We start from the raw sequence: 14,034 nt of genomic DNA, 5'->3' as shown, positions 1-14,034 counted from the left end.
CCATCCCATCCCCTTTTTGCCTTATTCTGCTGAGTCACCAGCAAATTGGTGACTAAGCCATTTTCTCTACTTCATTCCACACATTCCCTCCGAGCTATCAGCGCGCACCTGACGCGGCGGCTCAAACGCTATGGAGCGCTTTCGCCTCCCTCGGATGGGAAGCCGCTCCTCACATCGGACACACCCCTCCGCAAACACGCTTTTTTGCCACCTCCCGCTGCTCCTGTACGCAGTCTCCACAGTTGTAAGTGAGCAGCTTCGGACGAGAGGGAGAAAGTGGGAGTGGAGCCTCCTGACACATGGGGGAGATGCATGCGCTGGAGTCTGGAGCCTGGAAGCGCAGCTGAACCAAACAAGGAGGAGGAGGAAAAAGGAGTGAAGGGCGGAGAGAGGGAAACCACAACGAGGGTCCGGCCCACCGCCGGGGTGACGTCGCGGGGGCACGTGAGTGAGGTTCTCCAGTGACGGCGTGTGGAGGGCAGGAAAAGCAGTTTTTAAAGCCGCTGGTGCCGTTTTGGGGTTTTTGCACGAGGTGCTCCTCCAAAACAACCACAGAACCACAGACGCGCGGGCTCGGGGACTTGGCGTGGCCGGAACGTCAATGGTTAATGGTCGTGGGCCAGCAGCACCAGTCACAAGGACGGCGCTAAAGGAGTAAGTACATCTAAGATATAGATTATTTTGTTTATTCCCCCCTCTCCCCATAAAAACCAGCTTCATCCTTGTGGTCATCGGAATAGTTGAAACGCATATCTCGCGGCTTCCTCAATTTATTTTTTCACCCCCACCCCCTCTTGGTGACATGGTTTAGGACGCGTCAAGGTTCACAGAAACCGCCAAGGAGCGAGTGCCGGTCCCGGCATGGCGTCCAACAGCCTCTTCAGCACCGTCACACCATGCCAGCAGAACTTCTTTTGGGGTGAGTAGAGCTTTGATTTCTTATGTGTTTTATCAGGGGGGGCGTAGTGGGTCTTTTGGAGTGGCGGGAGGGGGAGTTAGGGTCTCCGGGACAGGTGTTGTGGATGCGAGGGAGTCAAGTATCCTGGATGACCATCAACAGGAACCTCGTTCAATTCAAATCTGTCTTTCACTTGCACACATAAAAAAAACTAAAAAACAAATCAAGCTTCAGATGCACCTTGAAGGAAAGCGACAAATTTCAGGTAGCAAATTTGAGTCACTGTGACGACTGCAGCGGGTTGATCGCTCGTATTTTTTTGGCACGCCATCTAACCACAAAAGTGTAAAATAATTGCCACCCTCTCCTTTAACTGCATTTAATTTGCTCTAAATGCGGTCTGCCCCCCCACTTTTGATCTTCATTTCATCGCAGAGAAGGACTCCTTTTTCAGCTACAATGTTGGAGTTTCAGGAGCTATATTTTGGCACAGGAAAAAGAATACCATATTGCGTTTTTTAACACCTTTTTTTTCTACGGTATTAAGCCTGCTTGTCTAATTTAACACAGCAGAAGGATTTTGAGGTATAAAATGGGCCAATGACGCCCAATTCAGAAAAAAAAGATGTTATCTAACTTTTGTTGACTTTACTCTGATACATTATGCAAACGAATTTTCTACCTTGAAAGAATTCCACTTTTTCTTTTTTTTAAACTGTTTTGCAATATATAGCTTGACCGTTGGAACCACATTTTAACAACATGCATTGCGAAGGAAATTTTAAAACAATTTAATACGCCATCCGATTTAAAGGTCTTTAGTTTGATCTATTCTGTTGTCAAACGGCATGTCTCATTTAACACAAAATCACTCCACCCCCTACCCCAGCAAAAAAATGGCATTGTTAAATCGAGATGAAATGGCTAATTTAAGGACATGTATGCCATGGAGACTGCCATATTTAAAAATCCAATGATTAAAAAACACACAAAAATAAAAAGAGATAGAAGGTAGCACATGTAAATAAACAATGAATAAAAAATAAATAAGATTATTATAAATGTGTGCAAAATAGTTCTGATGCTCTTAATGTGGTTGTTGTTGTTCTAGTCTTTTTGCATTGCAGTCATATGTTATTGGATATTTCTTTTTGCTTTTGAAAGTTTGCATCCGTCGTGATTTTTAGTCGTCTCTGTAATTCATGCTTTTTTTTGGGGGGGGGTTGTGGTCTTTCCGCATGTTATAGGCGAGTTCAACGTGAAACTTTTAATGTAGTGGAAATTCATGGAATAACCCGGGCTTCAATTTGGAAGGAACCAGGCTGTCATTTAAACAGTAGCTGAATTATTTTTAGATCAGAATCACAATCAAAAAACCTTTATTCGTCCCACAATGGGGAAATTTGCAGTCCACAGCAGCAATTGGATGGGGTGGGGGGTGAAAGGATAGAAAACAAGATATTCTGAGCGTAAAAAAATAAAACTGTCAACTGTATACTGTGCAAATGTAAATGTGCAAAACCGTTTCATAAAAAAACTGTACATAGTGCAAGTACCAAGAAAGACACATTGAAATATTGCATCAACCCATATATGTGTGCAGTTTTTTTTTTAATTGACATGTGATCACTGAGATCTGTGTGCATTGTAACTTAATGGCCGATTTTAAATTCTCTATTTATTTATTTTCATGTCCTTTATGTATTTTTGGTGGCAACCCTTGCATAAAACATTGTAAGACGGCACGGAAATTCCTGGTACTAAATTACAAGGTTGGAGTTTACTTGTCGTCTTCGCGTCGTGATGCCGTTGTGTGTCGTGTACAAAAGCATTAATACGAAAATAGGTGGCTCATCTTTTCATTTTAAAACTTGGAAAGATACCTGAGGAGAATATTCAGTTCTCTTGTCTTGCTGTTGTTGTTGTTGTTGCTTTGGCTTCTTCGCATCGTGCCTCGGGACAACCAACTCGAGCGATCAAATAAATAGTACATGAGCGTTCAAATTTTCAAGAAACATTTACAAGCGGGCGTCTCTCAACATCGCTCCGTATCCCGAGCGTCCGAATCCAAATCAAATATCTCCAAGATGTTTTGTCAGAAGTCTCACATCTGCTGCGGGGCCTCTCCACAGAAGCAGCGTCGGTCGACTTCTTAATGCGCTCCAGCGTTTTCCACCAATCACCGCCGCCTATTACCGCGTTAACCTCTCACCCCGCGAGGGAGCGAGTACGGCAGGAAATTGAAAGCAGGATGATGCTCAGGTGCAAAGTGGGAGGGGGGAGGCGGAGGGGGATGTAAGTGCAATTCAGGCAGAGCCGGGCCGATCGCCTATCGATTCTCATGGCGTCCTGCTGATTGATGTCGCCTCCGGCGCCGGTTTTTACGATCATCTGGCTAGTAAATCTGTCAGCGGCGCCGCAAAATGTCCCCGGGACCACCGGAGTTTCGGACTGTGTTTGTAATTTCAAAATCAAAACAAGTATTATGTATCGCGGGTGGGTGGGGGTGAAGCGGAACTCGGATAGGTGTTCCAAACCCCCCCAAAAAATCTAATCATAATGCAAGTGGAATTAAAACGTTTTTGAGGAAAGGCATCATGTCACTAAAAACAAAGAACGAGCTATGTGGTTTAATATATTTGTTTTATTGTCCAACGGTGGCCCTATTTACATATGACGCGACCCAAAGATGCATTTCGAATAATTTTGTGAACCTCGAGGAATGACTTGCAAACCCCGATTTGAGGAGCCCCCCGGATTTTGCTAAACGTCGGACATGTAAATTGCTATGTATATTTTCAGAGCACTAAGGATTAATCATCTTTTCCATCATCAGTCAACTTAAATCCCGTGTGTGAGATCCGAGACGTTCGCGATGTTTTCTCAACTTGTTCCTGCTGGATTCGTTTTTTTGGGGGTGGTGGAGAAGTTTTGTAAGCGCATGTGTGTGTGTGGTTGTGTGTGTGGTGGTGGTGGCGTCAGTTTCTTCCCCTCTTTTTTTTCCCCCACCACGCAAGTTGCAAGAATCATTGTTTTGTTTGCCCTAGCGCCACATTGCTGCCGTCACGGACACTTTTAATTTGGACTGCCGGCGCATTCCCGCAGAAAGACGACGCTAGTGAAATATTCCCATCACCGTGAAGATTTGTCTTGGCGTTGCGTTTGGATTTAATTGCCCAAAATACATTTTTTGGCTTGGCGCGGAGGCGGCAGAAAAGTCTCCGACTCATGTGGCAACCCCCTCCCGCCCTCCCTTGGAGTGCCAGCCCCTGTCTGGGGAGCACATAAAGGCACGGTTAAAAATGTAATTGCAAATAGATAATTAAAGTCGTGGGGGCAGTTATACCCACATGGACTTTCGTTGGTTAACAGGATAAAAAAAAATAAGAAAAGCTCTGCAACTATATAAAGGCGGAAAACTAAAATGAGACAACGTCTGTTGCTCAAATGCCCCCGTAGAGCTCATGTATGAAAACCCTTTTGATGTTTAATTCTTTTTATTTGTATTTTTTTGCTTGGCCTTTGCTAAAATGATGCCCACTGACGAACTTGGCACTCATAAGAACTTGATGGCTTACATGCAGGTTAGCTGTGAAATGGTGTATTTGCAACAAGCAACCCTGCAAAATGAATTTGTCCGGTTAGTCTGCTGGCGTGGATGCGGTAGAGCGCCTTGTTTTTCGCTTTGGGTGTCTGTTTGTAACGGAGTGAGAAGCAGGGAAGTGAAGTTTAAAAAAAATGTCAATGTGACATTGGTACTGGCGTGGCCACCTTAGAGCCACCAAGTGGTATATATTGAAGGATCTATTTTTGTCATTCAAGCGTGATACAATACAATACAATGCATATTGATTTATATAACAACATCGGAAACTGTAACAAAGCGCTTAACCTGTCGCTTAACTATCATATACAGGAAATAAAGCAGACACAAAGATAGTAGAAAGCACCATGATCAAGTCAGAATCATGCTGAGCCAAAGAGTACAAGTGAGTTTTGAGACGGTTTTCAAGAAGGGCAGCGAAGGGGTTTTCCAACTGTTCAGTGGCAGGTCATTCCAAAGAGTGAGACCAGCAACGAAAAAGGCTCAATCCCCTTTGAGCCTCCGTTTAGTTTTTGGCACATCTAATCATGTCTGGTCAGCAGACCTGAGGCGAGGAGAGGAAAGGAAAGGAGCATTGAGGCCATTTCCAGCTTTGAAGAAAAATAAGTTCTTAAAAATAACTCTGAAATGTTGGGGAGACTGTGAAGGGATGCCAGAGTAGGAGTTACTGTATCTGCTCCCTCTTACGAGTACCAGTCAAGAGGTGAGCAGGAGCATTCTGGATCAGCTGGAGACACTTCATGGAGGATTGACTAACTCCAAAGTGAAGCACGTTACAGTAATCGAGCCGAGATGTTACAAAGGCATGAATTACTTCTTCAAGGTGCTCATGAGAAAGGAGATGTTTGATTTTAGCCAGTTGCCTAAGATGAAAGAAGCAGTATTTAACAACAGCATCAATTTGTTCAGTCAAATTTAAAGTCACTGTTCAGTTTAAGACCCAAGTTTCAGACTGTTGACTTCAGTTAAGGAGCTAGGGGGCCCAAATCTACAGGATGAGTTGTACATCGGCCACTGGGACCAAACAGTATCACTTCTTTCATTGAATTTCATGAACAAAGTAGCATCGTTTTTCCAGGTGGCACGACTGCTATTTGATTGACAGTTAAGAAAATGAAGACGACGTGGTCTCACTGAATTTAGCAAAAACGGCCACAGCGTTTGAGAACGTGTTGCTTGATTTATCATAACTCTTGTAGCTTTATGTGATATACTTTCCCATTTTTATTCATCTATCGAATTTAACAGAGTTGTGGACACGCCTCTTTACGGTTTGACATTTAATTTAATTTTACAGGGTCCTTACGATGGATATCAGTGAAATGAAATCTGCTCAAATGATTTTTCAAAGGTTAGATTAAGGATAACATTTAAGATCCAGCCTAAGGGCCTATTTATTAATTTACAATTGTTCTTATTCATAAGGCAATTCAGCAGATAACTTCCACCAAAAGAAAATCATTTAATTTGAGTCATAAATATTTGTCGATGCCCACCTTTATCGTTCTGCTAGTGTAAAAAAAAATATATTGGTTGTAAGGACCTGAAGATGGACCTGAAGCATATTGACCAAGCGTTCCAGCGGTGCTTCACGCGAACCGCAACTTGTCGCATCTGAAAGCGCCAGCAGAGACGCATTCATTGAGCGCTAATTTGGAACACAGCATCGCTTCAGTGGCAGCTACTGTGCTCTGACTCGTCCTCAATGAAGGCCCTCTTGGGCCCCACCAATGTGTTATTTAAGCCCCAAAATAGCTCACGTGTGTTTGTGAGTTCCACAAGCTATTAGCGCCTCTTAGCTACGCCCCCCGTGTGATTGTCACAGCCGAATCAGGGCATGTCTGCGTGATGCTGTTTTTTCAACTGCAGGGACAAATAACGGCTTTGTGTGTTGTCGTTTTAATTGCCGATTGTCAAGGTGCTGTAATAAGTGTCATTTTCATGCTTGAATATCAACATGTGATTCCAGTAAGAGAGGGGAGCACAGTTGAGGTCTTCGATGCTGTTGTTACATCAGCTGTTTTTTTAACGGGAAGAGACAAAAAAGTCATTTAAAGAAGCTTTTTCACTCAAATTACTACAACTGTATGGCCATATTTCCAGATCTTGTCATTTCAAACCAAAGATTCAGAGATGATTTGTTAAATAAAAATCTTATTTTTCGGTGTATAGGGGTAAAATATTTTCTTCAAAAGATCACCCTGCGCCTTATGTGAAGTAATATTGAGCCACAACAGGTCTCGCAACGACTGTCAGCAGCCATTTCCCCCTGTAGAAGAAGTAGTGCGTAACCCCAGGCTCTACTATAGTGCCTTATAATGTGGTGTGCCTTATATTTGGGAAACCTTTATATATTTACAGTATATACTATATTTGGAAAACTTTTTTCATCCATTGAAGGTGCGCCTTATAGTCCAGTGCGCCTTATATATGGGAAAAAGTTTGAAAATAGACCATTCATTGGGGGTGCGCCATATTCTCTGGTGCACCTTATACACCAGTTGGATTTCTCGAGGAAAAAAAAGCAAATTTGGATGCAGAAATGAATCATGTTAAGTGCTAAGATATTTTGTTACAATCGTCGCGGTTAAGAAAGCATGACATGAATAAAGCTGTATTGTATTGTATTGTATTGTATTCCCTTTAGCTTCTATTTTATATGCTTTATAATGCCCTATACATGAGATCAGTATGAAAAAAGGCCACTCATTCGAAGTGCTGAAAATACGGTACTGCAATCTCTTTTTTGATTTTGAACAGAGATTTTGCAATACTGAGAACTATGTAGTATTCAATTGAGGCGATATCGCGTGATTTTCAAGACATGGCTAATAATAATAATAATAATAATAATAATAATAATAATAATACGTCTGTGTAAGCTCTCTGTCGTACAGGAGTGGTCCATCGATGAAAAGGTTTCTTCGGCCGTCATCTGTACTTCTTTGAAGGTGTCGGACGTTTCGCTTCTGTAAAATAGTATTGTTCAATATCCAGCACATCTACGACACGCAGTTAGCTAGCTGTCTATGCCTAACCCAAACAAATGCACCTTCCCTTCATATAGTTAGCTGACAGGGCTGCTCGAGAGTGTTTCGTTGTCAGTGCATGCATGGGATTGCGTGAAAATGCACCAATAGGGAAAGTCTGACTTGACAAGCCAACATGCGGACGGTGGCTGTAGAGCGCCTCGTTGTCATTGAAAGTGACTGAAGTGCTCAGAGACTCATTTTACTGTCGTTTTATCATGTTTGACAGTCAACTTCAGTTGGAACAGACACACAGAACGAACCTGGCACTTGTGGGGAAAAAAAGGACATAACTCGTCCAAAATCATTCCTATGAGTCGAGCCGAGCTGTAAAGCATCAAGAGTCCCAACATGAATTGTTTGAAAACCGTCTTACACTTTAACACACGTTCCAAAACGCCCCACGCCCACCCCCAAGCCGTCCAACGAGGGCATATAAAAGTGCGCGCGGCCTCGTGGATGTTTGTTTTCGGGCCGTAATGATGTGAGCTAGAGCGGTGACGCACAAGGCCTTACCTGTTTGACGCCGCGAGGGAGGGAAGAGGTCAGCCTTGCACCGTGTTGGTTTAGTCTGGTAGGAATGCGGCATCCCCTCCGATGTAAACTTACTTTGCGGCGGGTCATGAAAGGAGCGACATAGGTGGGATTTAACCGTGTTTGGAGGTAATTTCCACTCTTTAGTTGAGGAAACACAGGAGGTGTCGGAGCCTAAAACATGGATTTGAGTCTTTGAAATCCATTTGTGGCCATGCCAAGTCGTTACTGACACGGGGGCTGCCCTCGCCTCATTAAAACAAAGTCATGACTATTTTCGTCTTGGATTGTCTTCAGTACAAACTGAACTTGCACTTCAGTGGAGCAACTTATTCAGAACTTGAATGTATTTTAATTTTTTCAATGCATTGCCTCCACCATCCAAGTTTGTTGCCATTTGGTTCATGAAAGCAAAGTTACAACATTGCTTGGCTTCTGTCTTCAACATTTTGCTTGTCTTAATTACAATTAGATTTGCATGTATTGCAAATCATCCAGTGATTGACTTTTTTGTCTTGGGCATTTTGACTTGTCTTCAATTCGAATGGGAAGATGATTGGATTGGATTAGCCTCTATTGGTCACGCAGTGGAGAAATGTACCTTTCACAGCATCAAAGTTATGAAAGGAAGAGGAAATGAAAGGAAAAAGTAGAAAAAACAACTGGAAAGGCAGCCAGTCTAGTGCCACCATCTTGAATTAAAAAAAAACAATAACAAAATAATATGATGACAGAAAGACACAGTCATTCGAGTCTAAGCACGTTCTGCACCCTCTTTGTTGTATGAAGCAGTTCTAGATGAAAGAGGAGAGAATCAAAGCATCCTTTTCACCAGTGGATCAGAGATGTCATGGTGAAATGTGCACATCTGCTACAAGCTAAATGTTGAATGCAAACACGAAGCATCCATTGATGAAATATATTGTCTCACATCTCCTGTCCGACGTAAATCCGCTTCAATTCCAAGCCGTGACAGTTCTACATATGCATTGGCGCTCTGCGCTGATGCTCCTTTCTTCTCAAACATTCCAGAACGCAGACTGTCCAACAGACTTTTTCGCTGAACAAAGCGAGGTTGTGAAAATGCTACCGATTACATGCACAAAAAACACCATCGCCCCAGAGCTGTCCAGCGATGATATTCAAATGGCACCGACATTCCTCCCAAATCAAAAACAGTGCTGGCATTTTCGTGCTGCCGAAAAGCCGCAACCTTTCAGCAGTCTCCTCCTTGATGAGCATGTCAAACCAATTTTGAAGCATTATGTTCAGAACTCATCCATAGCGCATTTTAACGGTTATGAAGTATGTTTTTCATGGACAGTTATGACGACTCACGCAAAGACAACACATTGTCGAGGTTTGGCTGAAGTATTAAAACTTGGAATATTGGATCCCACTTTTTGGACGTACTATGTCTATTTTTAAATCTCTTACCAAAGTGGACCTTCACACCGCGATAGAGCGGCTCACTGTAACGAAAAGACATGCTTGCCAAGGCCAGCAGTCGGTGCGCAGGTGTACTAGTAAACATGCATGTGCGCTTAATGTGTCTATGACAGGAAGATCTGTCCGCTTGATTAATGCTCTCACTCAAACTGCCACCTGGAAGCAATCCACCCCCCTTACACGCTTCTTTTAAACCGCCCCCGTCTGTACGCCTTTGCATGTGCATACCATGAGGGCCTGCTAGTGTCGAGCAGATGCCACCGGGTAGGATGTGGAGGGGGCTGTGGGGTAAGAAAAGAATTGAAAGGTGTGTGTGCGTGTGAACAATAGCGGACGTGCAGCCGAGGGCGTCGGGTGTCTTTAATAACACATTTCGCTCAAATTACCCACCCGGCCCGTAACGCACGCTAACGGATCAAACGCACCCCTTGTGGCGTCGCCCACTCTTTTTTTCCTTTTTAAATGTTGTGGCCACTTTGCCCTCTCGCCTGCAGTCAAACGCCAGAGTCAGCAATATCCGTTGTCCTAAAGGGCCACGTTATTGTTTGATCGTGTTGATTGTTAAGAATCAAACGTAAGAATCAGAATCAGAAAACCTTTTTTCATCCCACATGTAACATCATTTAGAAACTAAGACGTTTTCACACTTGCTTGGAAGTTCAGGATGGCTTTGTTTGCTGCGCGGAAGTAAAACTACAGGGTCACCATGTGTGTGGGTGTATTGTTTGAAATAGCGACGGCCATTGAAGCGATGTCAGCATTGCCAAAAGTAAAGTCTTCTCCCTTAACCATCACATTTTCAGTTTTATGGTGCATATTGTATCGACGCTCACTAACTGTGTCATCAGTGGCACGACCCCTATGACCTTAATTCATTCAGTGCCAGCGCCATTCCCAAATTTGTTTGTTTTTTTCATGTTTGGGTGCCGATAAAACACTGGTCTTGGCCTCTGGCAATGGTTTTTTTCTTTTCCACAAACTTTGTTCCAGCGTCAGTGGGTTGTTATAGCAATATGTATGTATTGCATGGTATTTTGGACAGCCACCCCCATTTCAAGCTCAGCTAAATGCAGACCCATATAACTTCGGAATTAACTCTTTTTTTCCTGATGAAAGAAGATAGTCTAAGGTTTCTTAGACTGAATTGATTATTTATGTACTCCTAAAACTCAATATTCTGTGGGTATTGCATTGTATTTTGGACAGCCGCCCTCATTTCAAGCTCATATAACCCCAGCTCCATAGAATTTAGGGATTAACTCTTTTTTTCTAATGAAAGAAGAGATTCTAAGGTTTCTTACACTGCATTGAATGTTGATGTAGTCCTAAACCTCAGTATTCTGTGGGTATTGCGTTGTATTTTAGACGGCCACCCTCATTTCAAGCTCATATAACCCCAGCTCCATAGAATTTAGGAATTACCTCTTTTTTTCTAATGAAAGAAGAGTTTCTAAGGTTTCTTCTGCTAAACTAAATGTTGACGTAGTCGTAAAACTCAATATTCTGTGGGTCCTGGAATTTGAGTGAAAATGACAAAAACCCGGCACTTCAATGGATGCATTTTTGCACGTCTGACAGTTAATGAGTTAAAATTTGCTTACTTTTTTCCTCACACCCCAAAAAATGTTTTACATCTTATTTTTACACTTAGAATGGAGCGTATGCAAAGAATCACAAATGATTACTGCAACGGTTGGTCACTGATATAGATTATTCCTAATTTCAGTTTTTGATTGCATAAGCAAGAAAAACCACAGGAAAGACCTTTAAAAAAAACTCCCATCTGGTGATGTGGGGGCGAACGTTTGGCCACGCTGCCCCTTCTTCCTCCCTCCACCTTCCTCCTCTTCAACCTACGCCATCAAGGGGGTGGGGGGTGGGGGGGGGGCGATGACAAACGGAACCGGGCAGCGTACCACCTGTGGCACACGCTCACCGTGCGTAATTATCTTGAACCTGAACCGCAGACCAAAATGGGAGCCAGTGCGCACAGGTGGAAGTGCAATTCTTTGAAGTGAGAACAGAACATGCGGCTCAAATTGACGGGTGGGCGGCGTGGCACGATCGCAAACGCACCGCTATTGTTATCCGCTTCCTTCAGTGGGAGAAAAAACAAAATAAAACATGACGGCTACTCAGCTCTTTGATAAGATTTCAGGATGAATCAAAATTGCTCTTCAAACTTTTTATGCGGGAGGTTGGATCGTTAGCATATTTATGTGATGTTTCAGTTTTGAACCAACGGGTGGCGCTGTCGGGCTCCCGCCTGCAGCTGCACAGGTGTTGGTCGTTTTAAATAATGGCACTTAAAAAGAATCCCGCCATGACTATTCTGTGATGGGTCATTGTTTCACCCTGCCAGGTTCGTTTCATCTTGTCATGTTTTACTCATGGTATTGTTTGCTACTTTGGACCTTTTTGTTCTGATGATTTTTTTTAATACAATTCCGCAAATAGACCCTGCAAACAAAAAAGATTGTTGACTTTTACAAGGGCATTTATAGCACAACCGACGCCTCGGGACAAGTTATGTCCATAATTTGTAAAATAACTTCAAATGACTTCTACTGAGCATATTTTACTAAGATTCCACCACATATAGCTATATTTGATGTTTTAAGACTTGCGCTGAATATTCAGGAAGTCTTGTTTTTGAATTGGTGACGAGTCCTCACCCTACGTCACTGAAGGAACACCCCTGACCGAGAAAGGACATACCTTGCATTTTGCTGTACTTTGTTTGGTCTGAAAACTTCGTGTTGATCCGTGTAGATGGCGAAATTAGAAGGAAAACACATAAATAACGAGATGGTGAATTGTTGTGTGTTGCACCAAGACAACTATTTGATATTCGCTAACACAAATTCCCAGCAGATAAATCTGCCCATTTCCAACGGAGCTTGGGCACCATCTTCTGCATTTTCTGGGTGCTACATTGCTGTCATTGACGGCTCGGATTGACTGCTTTCATCGATTGCAAACATTTATGATTTCCTCTTCAGAACTATTTAACTCATATTCATAACTGAATGAGTAACAAGAAAGCATCTTCTCCGAATCTGAAGCCATTGTTTTGATTCTCGAGCAAGGCAAGACGTCATGGCGTGACGTCACGAACTAGGGGCGGGATCTTCTGAAACTGGCGATTTCTGGGTTCATTTTGAAGTAGTTTTCGGACAGTCATTTTTATTGGTGTTTTGCATTTGACTAAAAATATCAGCCTGCGTGTGTTGAGTATTTTAGACACTATAAAACGTTTTTCTAATGTTGGGAAACAAAAACATGGTGTCGGTTGTCCTTTAAACTTTTTTAATGACCCCCATAATAATCTACTTTTCTGTGATTACATCAACACTCATCATCGGATGCTGGAAACACTCTTGTTGCCATGTCGATTCAGACGGAAGTTGGAGCTCAACTTTACTAGCATAACAAAAATCCGGAAAACAACGTTACGAAGCCGCATCGTCTGTCTTCGCTGCAGAATTGTTTTCGTATTAAACAAATCCACAATATCAGCACATTTCTTCAAGCCGGCAGACTCGTATTGACATCATTCCATTTGAATCCTTCCGTCTGGTGTTAAACACTGTCAAATGTTGTCAAAGTTTGCATGAGTAAAATATTGAAGTTTTTGGCCGTTCTTACTGCTCGCGGGGCAAACATCAGACATACTTTCTTCGCTCCTCTATCATATTCCCGCCTTTCGCTTTTCCTGACATAGTCGCTGTTCGCCGTCGCTACAGTCGTCTGATGTCGGCTTTGTCTGTCTTGGTCTTTTTATTCGCTCCCTCAAACTGTTGCATCGCTCCTGACAGGAAGTAGGTCTGCCCCCCCCCCCCACCTCCTCGCCCCTATTCTACTATCCTGATGCTGAACGTGCAAAAGGTGGAAAAGGCGGGAATAGTTGATCAGAGTGACAGTCGCTTTTGATGGAATTTTATGATGCCACGTCGAGCGACTCCACCGATTCAAAGTTAAGTGAGATGCCTCTCCTGCCCCCCCCCCCCGTTCCCCCCACGTCCTGCTTTTCTGTCACATTTGTTGTCTGCGCCGCTTCTGTCTCGTTAAAAACAACAACAAAAACAAAAGCTTTTTTTGCTGACACAGCTGATGCAAATCAGGATTTTTGCTTATTTCTGACCTTTTTTTCCCCAATAGAAAAAAACAACCGTGGCTGATGAGGATGTTGGAAAAATCTTCAATTAAATACAGACGTTCTGCTTGCATTTTTCCATTTTAACCGATTGAGATGGTTTGAATTTTGTGAAAGTGTGAAACGAGTAAATTTGTGTCATTTAATTTGCTTGCTGTAAAAAAACAAAAAACAAATTTCATACGGTACGCAAAATAATGACCTGGATGTTATGCATCTAAATTTACATAAGTGGTGGTGGGGGAGGGGGACTTCATGGTTATTCAAGTGACATTTAAAATCCTTTATAATGCTTCAGGTAAGCTCGTAAATTCGACTTTCTGCTTTTTATCAAATTTTCGTGTCATGATGTCATTCACCATTT

The 14,034-nt window shown here is 42.8% G+C and overlaps 1 protein-coding gene across 1 annotated transcript in view; it reads left to right on the top strand.

Annotated features, from left to right (window-relative positions):
- The first annotated feature begins 214 nt into the window (after positions 1 to 214).
- The window catches only part of runx2b (RUNX family transcription factor 2b), a 49,253-nt gene continuing 35,433 nt past the window's right edge, over positions 215 to 14,034 (top strand). Inside the window, exons 1-2 of the mRNA XM_089022028.1 lie at positions 215 to 654; positions 812 to 919. Of these exons, the coding sequence (XP_088878154.1) occupies positions 862 to 919 (58 nt within the window). The 5' untranslated portion in view covers positions 215 to 654; positions 812 to 861. The remainder of the gene's footprint in view (positions 655 to 811; positions 920 to 14,034) is intronic.

The sequence above is a fragment of the Hippocampus bargibanti genome, linkage group LG19, assembly GCF_051943395.1.
Source record: "Hippocampus bargibanti isolate YZ-2025 linkage group LG19, ASM5194339v1, whole genome shotgun sequence".
Classification (NCBI taxonomy): Eukaryota; Metazoa; Chordata; class Actinopteri; order Syngnathiformes; family Syngnathidae; genus Hippocampus; species Hippocampus bargibanti.
The sequence above is the reverse complement of the archived record's forward strand: the minus strand, read 5'-3'. Positions and strand labels throughout refer to the sequence as shown.